Source organism: Pogona vitticeps, chromosome 1, assembly GCF_051106095.1.
Source record: "Pogona vitticeps strain Pit_001003342236 chromosome 1, PviZW2.1, whole genome shotgun sequence".
NCBI lineage: Eukaryota > Metazoa > Chordata > Lepidosauria > Squamata > Agamidae > Pogona > Pogona vitticeps.
This window is the reverse complement of record NC_135783.1, coordinates 2730454-2744461: the sequence shown is the minus strand read 5'-3', so window position 1 is coordinate 2744461 and position 14008 is coordinate 2730454. Positions and strand designations below refer to the sequence as shown.

The 14008-nt window shown below is 48.2% G+C and overlaps 1 protein-coding gene across 1 annotated transcript in view; it reads left to right on the top strand.

Annotated features, from left to right (window-relative positions):
* The first annotated feature begins 255 nt into the window (after window positions 1-255).
* The window catches only part of EFR3B (EFR3 homolog B), a 109815-nt gene continuing 96062 nt past the window's right edge, over window positions 256-14008 (top strand). Inside the window, exon 1 of the mRNA XM_072986197.2 lies at window positions 256-600. Within this exon, the coding sequence (XP_072842298.2) occupies window positions 594-600 (7 nt within the window). The 5' untranslated portion in view covers window positions 256-593. The remainder of the gene's footprint in view (window positions 601-14008) is intronic.

The window sequence follows — 14008 nt, the reverse complement described above, 5'->3', positions numbered from 1 at the left end:
ACGTGTCTCCCTTCGGACGCAGGAGGGGAGCGGTCCTCTTCTCCCCGAACCTTTCCCCAGAAACGACCTCTCCTGGGGTCTTCTCCTCTGGCCTGCAGCAGCAACCCCAGAGGCGTTGCACTACGCCTGCCATTGTCGTCTTTCGCACGGATGGCTGGGTTCCTCAAGTCGTCAAGACCCGGCTGCCTCTGAACAGCTGCTCCCGGTGTCCATGGAAACAGTTCTGGGCAGCCCCAAAAAGGGAAGGTGGGAGCAGAGTCGGCTGAGGCTGGCTGACAAAGGAAGCCACCCCACCAGCCCGCCTCCTTCGCCGCCCTCCGTGGCCACGGCCAGTGAGCGTGGCTGCCGGTGGCCCTCAGGGGCTGGGGAGGAATGAACCCCCCAGGATTTTAGTGCTGGGCTTGGTGGTGGATCTCGAGGGGTGCCAGAGACACACAGAGAGACTTCGAGCATCTTCCACCTGTCCCACCCATACAGAGCGACACCCACGGCTCGCTGGCATTTGGAGGGCATCCTCCGTGGTGCAGGGAACTCTTCTTTCGGCCTGACGTTCGAAGGGACGAGGAGAAGGCTAGCTCGGGGGCAATCCCACCATGGCAGGTAAGAGCTGGGGGATGTGGTATCCAGAGCGGTGGCTCGGGCGGCTGTAGGGCCAGGGTGGGCACTTCACGGGAGAAGCGAATGCCCGTTTTTTGCCAAGTGCCAGGAAGGGTTTTCAAGCGGTGGCTGAGAACTCCTCCGACTCTCCTCTTCTGTGTTTCTCCCCTCCTGACTCGGCCGGGCAACACAGCTTCGGCTGGCCGTGCCTCCTGTCAACATGTCCTCGGGTGAATCTTTTAAAATAGACTTGTTATCATCTCGTGTCTTGGGTTTGGGGGGATGGCTAGGAGGCGACACATTGCTGGGGCCGAGAACGAGAGAGCGAGAGAGAGAATGCTTTTAAGGGAAAGCTTTCAATCCAGAGCAGGTTGGTCGGTGGTTTCCGTCACGGGGCAAATCCTTTCGGGAGATTAAAAATGAAGATCGTGTTCTTATGGGGCTTTTGTAGTAATTTCAGAACGGCAGAGATGGAAGGGGACCCTCTCGATCATCCCCTCCAGCCCCTCTCAACGAGGCACGCTGGGAGATTTGAACTCCCAACCTCTCGGGCTCCGCAGCCAGAGCCCTAAAGAACGGAGTTACCTTTTATTTGCCACTTGGACCTGTCACAAGAAGAGCAGGATGTGCATTTCGGCTCGAGCGGATGCATTTATATCCCGCTTTCCTTCCAAGGTGCCAAAAAGAGGCCCTCTTCCTCCCAAATTTCTTCTCACTTCGACAGCCCTGTGAGGTTGGCCAGGCTCGGAGACAGAAACTGGCCCAAGGTTACCCAGTGAGTTGGTAAGGAAAGTAGAACAGGAGAAGATTCCAATACCCAGCAAGGCAGGGGCAGAAAAACATCATCCTCTGAACCACCCGCTGGACCCAGCAGCCTTCCATAACTATAACTCGGCGCCTTCCGGAGGGGTTGGCAAGCCTTTGGGTTTGAATCCCAAGTTCGAGTCTTTGGTACCAGGTCCTGAGACCCAGGTTCGAATCCCCATTAAAAACAAGATTCCCCCCCACCACAAAATAAAGGGGAGGGGGTGGGTTCTGAGTCGCCCATCTTTGGGGGGAAAACCCGAGTTGAGTCACCAGTGCGACTTCAGTCCCACGGCTCAAGGGCCCCCCCGTCCCTGAGACTGATCTGCAACGCCATTAATCCCACGGCGGCTGGGGCTCATGGGCATTGTAGTGCAAAGCAATTGGGAGGCAAGGTCTGAATTAAAGACTGTGGGGAGGGGTAGAGAGAGGAACGCGCGGGAGCCGGGAAAAGAGCTGGTTTGAGGAGCAGGAGAAAGAGGTGGGAAAAGGCAGCTGTGGCCTTTCCCAAGCTTAGGGGCCCTCCCTCCTGATGTGTTCAGTCACACCCTCCCAGTATCCCCATACTGGTTGAGGATGATGGTAACTGCAACCTGAAGCAGGAGTTCCACATGTAGGGAGCGGGACGTTCTGTGCCTCTCTGGGTCTCCATAACCTGTCACGCTTGGGAAAACCCTGGGAATATGGGGATCCCCAAAGCTTTCTTTGGGCTACTGGCGTGCCACACATCACCTTCTCTTCTTTGAGCTGTATGCTGAGATTGTTGATTTTGCAACCGCGCACACTATCCCTGAATTCAAAGAGCCACACAGTATTCTGCTAGGTTTTTTCTCTCTGTGTTGGTCTGTTGAAGCTGGCACAGAGTCTATTAAGACCTGTTGCTGCGGGCAGTCATGTCGTCTTAGTTTGCTTTTGGATCTGTTCAGAACCGTAAGTAAAGAAAAATAGTTTTTTAATTCTTTCTCTTGCTAATGTCTCAGGCTGGGTGACTGAGACTCTAAGTAGCAGCTGATGAGAGAAAAGTGGGGGTGGACGACCCTGGAGAATTTGAAGCAATGCTAATCTTTAAATTCCAGCACTTCTGTGGCACAGCTAAAAGAATTAAATCAAAGTTCAAAACTCTGCAACAGGAATTGACCATTCTATCATACAGGAAGCTTTAAGGAATATCTGAGAGTATAAAAATCCATAAGATGCTTGCTATCCATACGTAGCATTCGGGGGGGGAATTAGTTTTGCTACAATTCCCAAAATTCACTCTTAAGGCTATACTGATGGGGGATTCTGGGAGTTGTAGTCCAGAAAAGTAACAGCTGTAAACTTTGTACGACCATGTCGGTCTTGTGACGCGCTGTCAAGTTACCTCTCAGTCATGGTGACCCTATTAATGGGTAACCTTCCAAATATCCAGTCCTCAATAGCTGCGCTCAGGTCTTGCAAATGCAAGGTCATGGCTTCCTTAAGGGAGACAATCCACCTCACATCAGGTCCTCCTCTTTTCCTGCTGCCTCCAGCTTTTTCCCCAGCATTACTGTCGAAACCGTCTTCATTCCTGTCCCAGAAGAGCCACAGGGCCGCCCACTCTCTGGAGCTCAGATATGAAGTGGTAATTGTGCTTTTTAGTCACTCCGAAATCTGGGCTTGGTCGTTTCTGGGTCTGGGACAGAGTGACAGACTAGGACTCAAGTGATCTGGGTTCAAATCCCCGCTCAGGCATGGAAACACAGAGGGAGTCAGAAACGGAAGTGATAAAACCACTCCTTAAATCCTCACTTGCTTTGCAAGCCCTACGATTAGAGTCACTAGACCTTGGTTTGGATTTGATGGCATTGAAGACAGATACAGAGCTACGGTTTTTCAGATGTTCTCCACGATGTCTATACCTCAGGGTGGGTGATGTCTAAATCTCTGTGCTCTGCTCATCTTGAGGGCACCATTGGGGCTTGTCACGCCCGACCCAAGGAGGATGGGGGCATGACACAAAAACGGAGTGAGGTTACTGAAAAAATACACAGTAATATTAATTTTGTGGTATGTTTATGCTGGCCCATTGTTTGCCAGAAGGGTTTCTGTGTTTATATGTTACTTTTTTAAAATGTTGTATCTTCTTATTTTCTGGAAGCTGGCCAGAGCAGTGGCTAGTCCATTAATAGGCAGGGTAATTTTGTTGTTGTTCAATCGTTAAGTCGTGACCGACTCTTCGTGACCCCATGGACCAGAGCACGCCAGGCCCTCCTGTCTTCCACTGCCTCCCGGAGTTGGGTCAGGTTCATGTTGGTTGCTTCGCAGACACTGTCCAGCCATCTCATTCTCGGTCGTGACCTTCTCCTCTTGCCTTCACTCTTTCCCAACATCAGGGTCTTTTCCAAGGAGTCCTCTCTTCTCATGAGATGGCCAAAGGATTGGAGCCTCAGCTTCAGGATCTGCCCCTCCAGTGAGCACTCAGGGTTGATTTCCTTCAGAACGGATAGGTTTGTTCTCCTTGCAGTCCAGGGGACTCTCAAGAGCCTCCTCCAGCACCAAAATTCAAAAGCATCCATTCTTCGGTGGTCGGCCTTCTTTATGGTCCAGCTCTCACTTCCATACATCGCCGCTGGAAAAACCATAGCTTTGACGATGCGGACCTTTGTCGGCAAGGTGATATCTCTGCTTTTTAAGATGCTGTCGAGGTTTGTCGTCGCTTTCCTCCCAAGAAGCAGTCGTCTTTTCATTTTGTGGCTGCTGTCACCATTTGCAGTGATCATGGAGCCCAAGAAAGTAAAATCTATCACTGCCTCCATATTTTCCCCTTCTACAGTGGTGCCTCGCAAGACGAGCGCCCCGTTTAGTGACAAAATTGGATTACGATGAAGTTTTTGCGATTGTAAAATGATGTTTCCTATGGGGGAATTTCACTTTGCGATGATCGGTTCCCTGCTTCGGGAACCGATTCTCGCAAAACGACAATTTTCGGCCAGCTGATTGGCGGTTTCAAAATGGCCGCCAGGTTAATAAAATGGCTCCCCACTCTTTTCTGGGACGAATTCCTCGCTACACGGGCAGCAAAAATGGCTGCGCTATGGAGGATCTTTGCTGCACGGTGAGTTTCAAGCCCATAGGAATGCATTAATCGGGTTTTAATGCGTCTGTATGGGCTTTTTAATTTAATTTTACGATCTTTTCGTTCTACAGCGATTTCACTGGAACGAATTAACATCGTAATGTGAGGTACCACTGTATTTGCAGGGTATACGTTTGAACAAAAAACAATAACAAGCACGTCAATCAATCAATCAATCAATCAACAAACAAACACGCACAGACCCACACACTTCCACTCTCACTCTTGTGGTCAATTTTTTAAAAATTGGGAATATGGAGTGTTTTGGGGTTCTGGGAGACCCCCAAACCACGGCAGAATTGCCCCCGAATCCTCCCCAGAGAGCACAGAGGGACTTAATCTTGCAGTGAAACATTGCTAATTTTTGAGGAATTTTGCAATTTGTTTTCAAATTCGTGCCTGCCTCTTGTCTGGATTACATTCCTGGTGCTACGCCTTTCTAATGTTCTGCTGTTTCTAACACTGACCGAGGCTCAGCTCTGCTCTCTTACTATCTCTGCTCATTAGCTTTGGAATGATAGAAGCTGTACTTTAAATATCTGAGAGGTGCCAACTGGGGAAATCCGGCGGAAGGCTTCTCTTTCTCAGCTGGTTATATCCTGCCTTCATTTCTTCTATCAAAACAGCATTTGCTATTTATGACTGAGAGACGTAGGAGAACAAGAACAGCAAATTGTGTGGCTCCATGATTGTCCTATCCGACATTCTTATCACCAGTGCAAAATAGGGAATTACAGTATCCGGGAACACAAGCTATAATGATAATCTTGGAAGGGACCCTATGAATTTTTGAGTCCCTGTGAAGGAGGCACAGTGGGGAATCGAACTCCCCACCTCTGGTTCTGCATCCAGATGCTTAACCGCCTGAACCGGTTGCCAACTGCCTGGTTTCCCAAAATGGGAAGCATTACATTTTTTAAAAAAAAACTACGACTTCCAAAATGCTACATTCCAGAATGGCACTGGGACTTTGGCAATCACAACCTAAAAACCACGATGTTTTCCTCTGATTCTGCCTATTGTTGATGTGCCTTGAATTGCGGTAGAAACGAGATGACCCTCCTTGAAGAGGTTTCATATCTAGAAATACCAGCAGGCGGGTTGGCTGTTGGATTATACAGGATGAAGTCCAGTAGATCTGAGAGGCCTCAAGGTGGAGGATGCTGCCTTAAGGGTCACCCGGAAAGCTCATGGCAAAGGCAATTTTTAAAAAAGAAGTTGATTTATAAACTTTTTACTTTATTTAGACTTATACCCCGCCCCTCTAGACAAAGTCTACTCAGGGCGGCTTTAAATATTTATAAGCTGCTTTTTTCGGACAAATACCATCAAGAAGGTCATGTCCATAAAATATTAAAATGCAACTGGAGCATAGAATAAATGGCACACACATACCAAAAAAAAAAAAAAAATCTAAGGAAGTGTACTTCTCCACGAAAGCTTGCCTTAAAATAGAGCAGTTCGTCTTTAAAGGGCCACAGCGTTTTTGTCTTCTTTCGTTTTTATTTCGCTTCGCTTTTCTCCTGAGTGGCAAAAATAGATTTCATTAAAAAAAGAAGACAATCGAGCGACATCATGGAACCATGGCAGGCAGCCTGTCTGTACTGCTCCCGAGGTATTTTTAGCAGAGTCTTGTTTATCAGCAGTTTTAGATCATTCTACTTTTAGAGGGGCATTATCTGAGATTTTAGAACTGTCATTTCAGGTACCTACAATTTGGGGCAGGAATTTTTTAGAAAGGTGTAATTTTAACTGTGGTTGTTTTTGTTTTAAAGAGAGAATTGTTAGTAGATTTGATTTTTAAAAAAAACCAGGCTTTAATCCTGGCTCCCCGTCTCTGCCTGTTCCCATCTGATGCCAAAACTCATCAGGTACAATATCCAAAAAGGAAGAGTGATAACATTCATTAGAACATTCAGATAACACATACAGAAGCTGCTGGTGTGGATCAGAACTCCCCTCCAAATCATATTAAAGTGTGGTGCATATATAGCTCTTCCTAGTACATAAGAGTTCTCTCTGGGTGATTTACAGTTTATTTTATTATTTATTTATTTATTTATTTAATTTGTACCCCGCCTATCTGGTCGGTGAGGACCACTCTAGGTGGCTAGAGTTTAATTATGCAGGTGGTATATTCCCGCCCCCCGAGCTAGACGGGTAACATTCATTTGAGTACCCAGTTCACTGGGGGGGGGGGGAGAGAGTTTTCTTTCCTTGATTATGTTGGGAACTGCCCAGAGAGTGATTTAAGCACCATGGGGCAGTTTGTTTATTCATTCATTCATTCATTCACTCATTCGTTCATTCTATTTATAACCTGCCGATCTGGTCAGTTACGACCACTCTAGGTGGCAGTTGGTTATTGTTAAGTTGTGTCCGACTCTTTGTGACCCCACAGACCAGAGCACGCCAGGCCCCCCTGTCTTCCACCGCCTCCCGGAGTTGGATCAAATTCATGTTGGTCGCCTCGATGACGCTGTCCGACCATCTCATCCTCTGTCGTCCCCTTCTCCTCTTGCCTTCACACTTTCCCAGCATTAATGTCTTTTCCAGGGAGTCCTCTCTTCTCATGAGATGGCCAAAGGATTGGAGCCTCAGCTTCAGGATCTGTCCTTCCAGTGAGCACTCAGGGTTGATTTCCTTCAGAATGGATAGGTTTGTCCTCCTTGCAGTCCAGGGGACTCTCAAGAGTCTCCTCCAGCACCACAATTCAAAAGCATCAATTCTTCGGCGGTCGGCCTTCTTTATGGTCCAGCTCTCACTTCCATACATCGCTACTGGAAAAGACCATAGCTTTGACGATGCGGACCTTTGTCGGCAAGGTGAGGTCTCTGCTTTTTAAGATGCTATCAAGGTTTGTCATCGCTTTCCTCCCAAGAAGCAGTCGTCTTTTGATTTTGTGGCTGCTGTCACCATCTGCAGTGATCATGGAGCCCAGGAAAATAAAATCTGTCACTGCCTCCTGTGAATTTCGTTGTATGGTATACTGTGTATATACTTACAATGACAATAAATTATATTATTATTATTATTATATCTTCCCCTTCTATTTCCCAGGAGGTGATGGGACCAGTGGCCATGATCTTAGTTTTTTTTGATGTTGAGCTTCAGACCATTTTTGGCGCTCTCCTCTTTCACCCTCATTAAGAGGTTCTTTAATCCCTCCTCACTCAGGGTCTATGGGGCAGTATGTAAGTCCAAACCAATCACAACACCTCCACACCTCCATCCAGTGATTGTGCTCTGCCATCGGTGTTCCTCCACCTCCCTGTGGTCACAAGGAGACTGTCACTCTTTTTAAACTCTCTCCTCACCAGGTTGTGACCTCCACAAACACAGCAACTATGTACAAAATATATGCGGCCTTCATATATCGGAGGAAGGAGGCTTTTGACTCCTCAAGCCCATATTTTTGTCTTTAAGGCTCCACAACATTTTGTCCTTTGCCCCCCCTTTCCCCCATTGAATTTGGTCAACCTTTGTTTTATTTTGTGGTGCCTGTTGTGTCATTTTAAGGCTGTTTTATGGACGGCTCACAAAACAGCCTTAAGTGCGCACAAGAGGCACTTCCGCTGATGAGCGGCGTAGGAATCTAAGAATGGGCGTCTCCCTTTCATTCCCTGCATCAAAGTTTTGTACAATTTAAAATGAAGGATGCCTGCGAAATACAGGTAACATGAAAAGCAAATGGAAATGTTACAATAATTAGACTGTGAGCTCCTTAATAAAAATAATCATCATCTTAGAACTGCAGAGCTAGAAGGGAGGCACTGTGGGGGAATCGAACTCCTGACCCAAACCTCTGAGCTTTCCAGCAGCTCTTCAATAGCCTTGTCTCAGCTGTTAGCAAAATCTTCTTTTATACACATGATGGGGCATAAAAGCCACACACATTAAGTGCAGCACGGATTGAATTTCTAACTGATTTAGCTGCTAACCAAGAAGACGCATGTGCTTGCTCTTCCTGTACTCCTGAGCATCTTTGAATAGCTGACCTCTGGCCAGGCTTGGTCCGAGTAGCGGCTTCTTCTGTTCTTGACCTCTCCTCCTTCCCCTCCCTTTGTCCTGCCCCTCCGGGCCATTATTCTCACAATTCCGGGTCACCGTAGGTTTGTCTTCTTCTTGGACATCTTCCTAGGCGTGAAAAGCAGAAAACTGGCATTTCGCTCGTGGATGTGCTTTGAACCGCTTTCACGAACCCTTGATTTCCCAGGGAAGGGGAGAAGGCAATTTGATCACAATGTTAATTACAGAGTGAAGTCCCCCACAAGGGCTGGCTTCTGAGTCATGCTTTCCCAGTCCTGCTTAACAATGACAGGCGAGGAGCTGGTGGAGATTCAGTCACGTATGGCACGAGAGAGAGAGAGAGAGAGAGAGAGAGAGAGAGAGAGAGAGAGAGAGATTCAGGAAGCATCTGTTCCCAAGTGCCACCGTTGGCACCTGCGTTAGCATCTCTCTCTCTTTCTGCCCATCTGGCCCACCTGCCTGCCTGAAGGCCTTCATTAACTCAAGCAAGCAAGAGGTGGGCAGCAGGCTCCTTCTCTCTCCTGAGGTTGTGCCACTGATACGCTCTAGATCATAGGGTCCCAAAGTGGTCTATATGGACCCCCCCAGGGGTCGTTTTCGACTTGCAGGGGGTGCACATCAGAGAGGAAAAAATTGGGGGTGCACGAGATGTAAACGGGGGTCTAACATGAGCAGACCTTGTGGAAAGGGTTTTTTTAGCGCAGTTTCCAATCATCTTGTAAAAAAAGAGAGAAGTCAATTGCAAATGGTTGTTGTGGGTTTTTCGGGCTCTTTGGCCGTGTTCTGAAGGTTGTTCTTCCTAATGTTTTGCCAGTCTCTGTGGCCATGGGCATCTTCAGAGGACTGGAGTAGGAACTCTGTCTGTGGTCTGGTTCTGACTCCTGTCCTCTGAAGATGCCCATGGCCACAGAGACTGGCAAAACATTAGGAAGAACAACCTTGAGAACACGGCCAACGAGCCCGAAAAACCCACAACAACCATTAGATCCCAGCCGTGAAAGCCTTCGCGAATACATTAAATACCCTTACTTTCTTGTTTCTCCCAATCTTCCTTCCTTCCTTCCTTCCATCCCTCCTTCCTTCCTTCCTTCCTTCCTTCCTTCCATCCCTCCATCCCTCCATCCATCAGCTCCTTCCTTCCTTCCTTCCTTCCTTCCTTCCTTCCATCCCTCCCTCCCTCCATCCATCAGCTCCTTCCTTCCTTCCTTCCTCCCTCCCTCCCTCCCTTCCTTCCTTCCTTCCTTCCATCCATCCCTCCATCCTTCCTTCCTTCCTTCCATCCCTCCATCCCTCCATCCCTCCATCCATCAGCTCCTTCCTTCCTTCCTTCCTTCCTTCCTTCCCTCCATCCTTCCTTCCTTCCTTCCGTCCTTCCATCCCTCCATCCTTCCTTCCTTCCTTCCTTCCTTCCTTCCTTCCTTCCTTCCTTCCTTCCTTCCATCCCTCCATCCATCAGCTCCTTCCTTCCTTCCTTCCTTCCTTCCTTCCTTCCTTCCTTCCTTCCTTCCTTCCTTCCTTCCTTCCTTCCTTCCTTCCTTCCTTCCATCCCTCCATCCCTCCATCCATCAGCTCCTTCCTTCCTTCCTTCCTTCCTTCCTTCCTTCCTTCCTTCCTTCCTTCCTTCCTTCCTTCCTTCCTTCCTTCCTTCCTTCTTTCCTTCCTTCCTTCCTTCCTTCCTTCCATCCCTCCATCCCTCCATCCCTCCATCCATCAGCTCCTTCCTTCCTTCCTTCCTTCCATCCCTCCATCCATCAGCTCCTTCGTTCCTTCGTTCCTTCGTTCCTTCGTTCCTTCGTTCGTTCGTTCGTTCGTTCGTTCGTTCCTTCCTTCCTTCCTTCCTTCCTTCCTTCCTTCCTTCCTTCCTTCCTTCCTTCCTTCCTTCCTTCCTTCCTTCCTTCCTTCCTGTTTGTTAAGGTATCATTAAAAAGGGGATTGAAAATAAAACAGCTAATGTACAAAACGCAGGTCAGGCTGGGAGTGTTGTGTACAGTTCTGGTCTTCCCACCTAAAAAGAAAGACATCGTGGAACTGGAGAAGATGCAGAAGAGAGCGACTCAAAGGATGACCAGGCTGGGGAAAGGCGATAGTGTTTGGAGTCTAGAGAAAAGGCACCTGAGGGGGGGGGACACGTGATGGAGACATCTACAATGATGCAAGGGATGAATAAACTGGATAGAGGGAAGCTCTTTTCCCTCTCACGCGATATCAGAACAAGGGGACATCCACTCCAATGGAGTGTTGGGAAAGTGAGAACAGACCACAGAAAATATTTCTCGACCCAGCGTGTGGTTAGGTCTGTGGAACTCATTGCCACAGGATGTGGGGATGGCATCTGGCCTAGATGCCTTTCAACGAGGATCAGAAAGATATCCTGGAGGAAAAGTCCATCGCATGTGACAAGCCACAATGGGGATGTGTCATCGCCGGGCTTCGAAGGAAGGGACCTCCAAAGGCTAGATGCAGGGGAAGGGAGATCGGGAGACAGGGATCTTATTGTCTTGTGTGCTCCCAGAGGCATGTGTTGGGGGCCACTGGGAGATCCAGGAAGCTGGACCAGACGGGACCTTGGCCTGATCCAGCACAGGGCTCCTCTTAGGTTCTTATGTAAGGACAGCTGCAGTATTGTAGTGGTTCTGGAAATTATTTTGCTACCTGTCTTGGTTATGATTTATGTCTGGGATTGTTTATTATTTATATTATTCTACAATGTACATTTAATTTGTGGTACATGCCGCTCAGAGTAGCCATTTGCTAGATGGGCCACAGAGAAAGAAAGAAAGAAAGAAAGAAAGAAAGAAAGAAAGAAAGAAAGAAAGAAAGAAAGAAAGAAAGAAAGAAAGAAAGAAAGAAAGAAAGAAAGAAAGAAAGAAAGAAAGAAAGGCTGTTGGACAGAGTGAATCTGCTTCATCTCTCTTCCACCCTCTTCCCTGGGGAAGAATGACGTGATGGCTCACTTTCATGGTTCAGGCGAGCATTAAAAGGATCCCTTTATACACGGTGGGAAGAACAGCCAGGTTCCCCTCCGGCGACAGGGAGAGCAAAGACAATATCCTCCTCGCTGAGGATGGCTGGTGTGTCTCTCTTCCTGCAGCTTTTATTTCCATTTTTATTTCCACGGCTGACATTCTCCCATCCCTCCCGCAGGGTCACTTGCTTTCAGGTCCAGCATTATCAGGAACACGGAGCGCCAGCAGACACGTATCCATGTTAATGAGGCTGCGCGCCTGCTGAGGTGGCGATGCGCTGATTAGGAAAAAAAATGGAAGTTGCAGCCGGCAGATGAGAGGATGTTTCCTCCATCTTTCTCTTCTCCTTTTTCTGTGTCGTTGCTTCTGACTGAACAGCGACCCTAGGCAGGAGTGGTCCCCCCCCCCCCACATTTCCTAATGAACAGCCCTGCTCTTGCACACTCACGAACATGGCTTCTTTTATGGAGTCCGTCTATCGCCCATTTGGTCTTCCTCATTTCCTGCTGCCTTGAATTTCCCCCAGCCTTTGGGTCCTCCATGTTCTAAAGTGGGGGACTGGATCCTCTCCTGCTGCGTGGCATGGAATGGGCTTTACTCCTAAGAAGTCAAACTCCCCTTTAAAAAAAAAACCATAAGCTTCCAAAGCCACCATGAAGGACCAAAAAAAATGTCCCTGGGTCTTCGTGGCTGCAAACAAAGCTGCCCTCTTTAGCTTGTGCCCTTTTCTGATGCCCGCTGGGCTTCCCCCACACGGGTGTGCGCACACGCTCACACGATGCCCTTAGACTCTTCTGTTCTACCTCCTCTTCCTCTTCCTCCTCTTCATCTCCAGGAAGGCCTTCTGCCAAGTGTCTCGGAGCAGCCCGGAATGGAGGAGCTCTTGAGAACAGCGGGAGGTTTTTCAAGGGTGCCCACAAGGCTTGACAGGGGTGTGTTTGGCACCTGGCGCTCCTTGCTTCCAAAAAAAAGATGCAACACTGCTTCTCCCCTTCGGGTCCTGCCTCCCAGCCTCGCCGCCACCCTTTATCCTTACTGCCCGTCTCCTCTTCCAAACAAAGAGAAAAATAACAGACCAAAAAAGCAGGAGGCAGCCAGAGAACAGACCCTGGGTGCCCGGCCCTGATAGCCAGCCCTGGTTTCTGTCTCCAAGCAGCTTCCCTCCTTCCACCACCCATGCCCACCCCACCTGTTGTCTCCAGGTCCTTCTTGACATCTTCAGTGGATGCTCAGCCTGGCAGAACTGGGCCGGCGTTGGCAACGTTTGCTGGCTTCATGGACCGCTGTGGCCGCTGCAAATTTTGAAATCTCACACCGGCACTGGGTTTTGCTGACCGAAACAGTAGCCTGTCCTTCCTGGAAAGTTGCAAAGCATTAGAAAGGGAGGGGGGGCGAGGCACTCTGCGTGTGCTCAGAAACATGGGTGTCTCAAACTGTTGGACAGTGGAGTGGCCTGACTTCTCGGGTGGGGGGTCCTGCAGCACTGGGGTTGTTGAAATTGAGAGAGAGAGAAACACACACACTTATGAGGGGTTCCCCTTGAAATTTAGCCACACGTTTAGCGATAAAGGCACCTTTAAGGACTTCCTTCTCAGACGCACAACTTAACAAGAGGAACAGGAGGCTGGTGTGTAGCACAGAAGCCCAGAGCGATGCTGTCGGGAATGGGAGAAGCATGGATGAAGGTAAACAAGAAGCCCTAAAGCCAGAAACAGACGGTTTCCACATTGCAGTAGTATTTGGTGCGAATGAACTAAATGGTCTGGAATGGGATGTATTCCATCTGACAAGAGTATTTCGCTCTGAAAATGGCAAAGTCACAATAAATGGATATGGAAGGGAGATGTGACACCAGCCCTGAAAGGTTATAATGCAAGATCTCTATCAACCTATCCTTTGTTGCTCCTGGTACAGAGGTGAAAGAGGAAGAAATCATTTGGCCCAGGAGTCAGAAATGGAGGAGAACGACTCGAAGCACTGGGGGAGGCTAACAATCTCTTGATCGCAAACACATTTGCTTCAGGCAAATGAAAAGAAGTCTGCACACATGGAAGAGTCGTGATCTTAAATGCAACTTTGCATCTACTGTCAGGAAGAGACAAAGAGTGCTGTTACAACCATCGGTGCCAAGTAGAACAGTAAAAAAGGAAAAGAGCAAAAGAGCTCTTCCATAAGATCCAAGAAATCAAAGGGAATTTTAAACCTATTTTGGAACGGCCGAAAGATCACCATTGGAGCATACTGTCTGATCAGGATGAAATAAAGAGAAAGGGGAAACAATACAGTAAAGAACTGACTATACAGAAGAGATGCAAGAATGACAGACTCCTTTGGAAAAGAATCCTCTGGTGATGAACCTGCAGTTTTAGAAAGCAATGTGAAAGCTGCTCTGAAAATCACTTGGAATAAATAAATCACCAAGAGTATACCTATAGAACTGTTTTAAGCTACAGAGATTAAATCAACTGAAATGGTAACAAATATGGGAAGCAAAGCAATGGCCCATAGACTG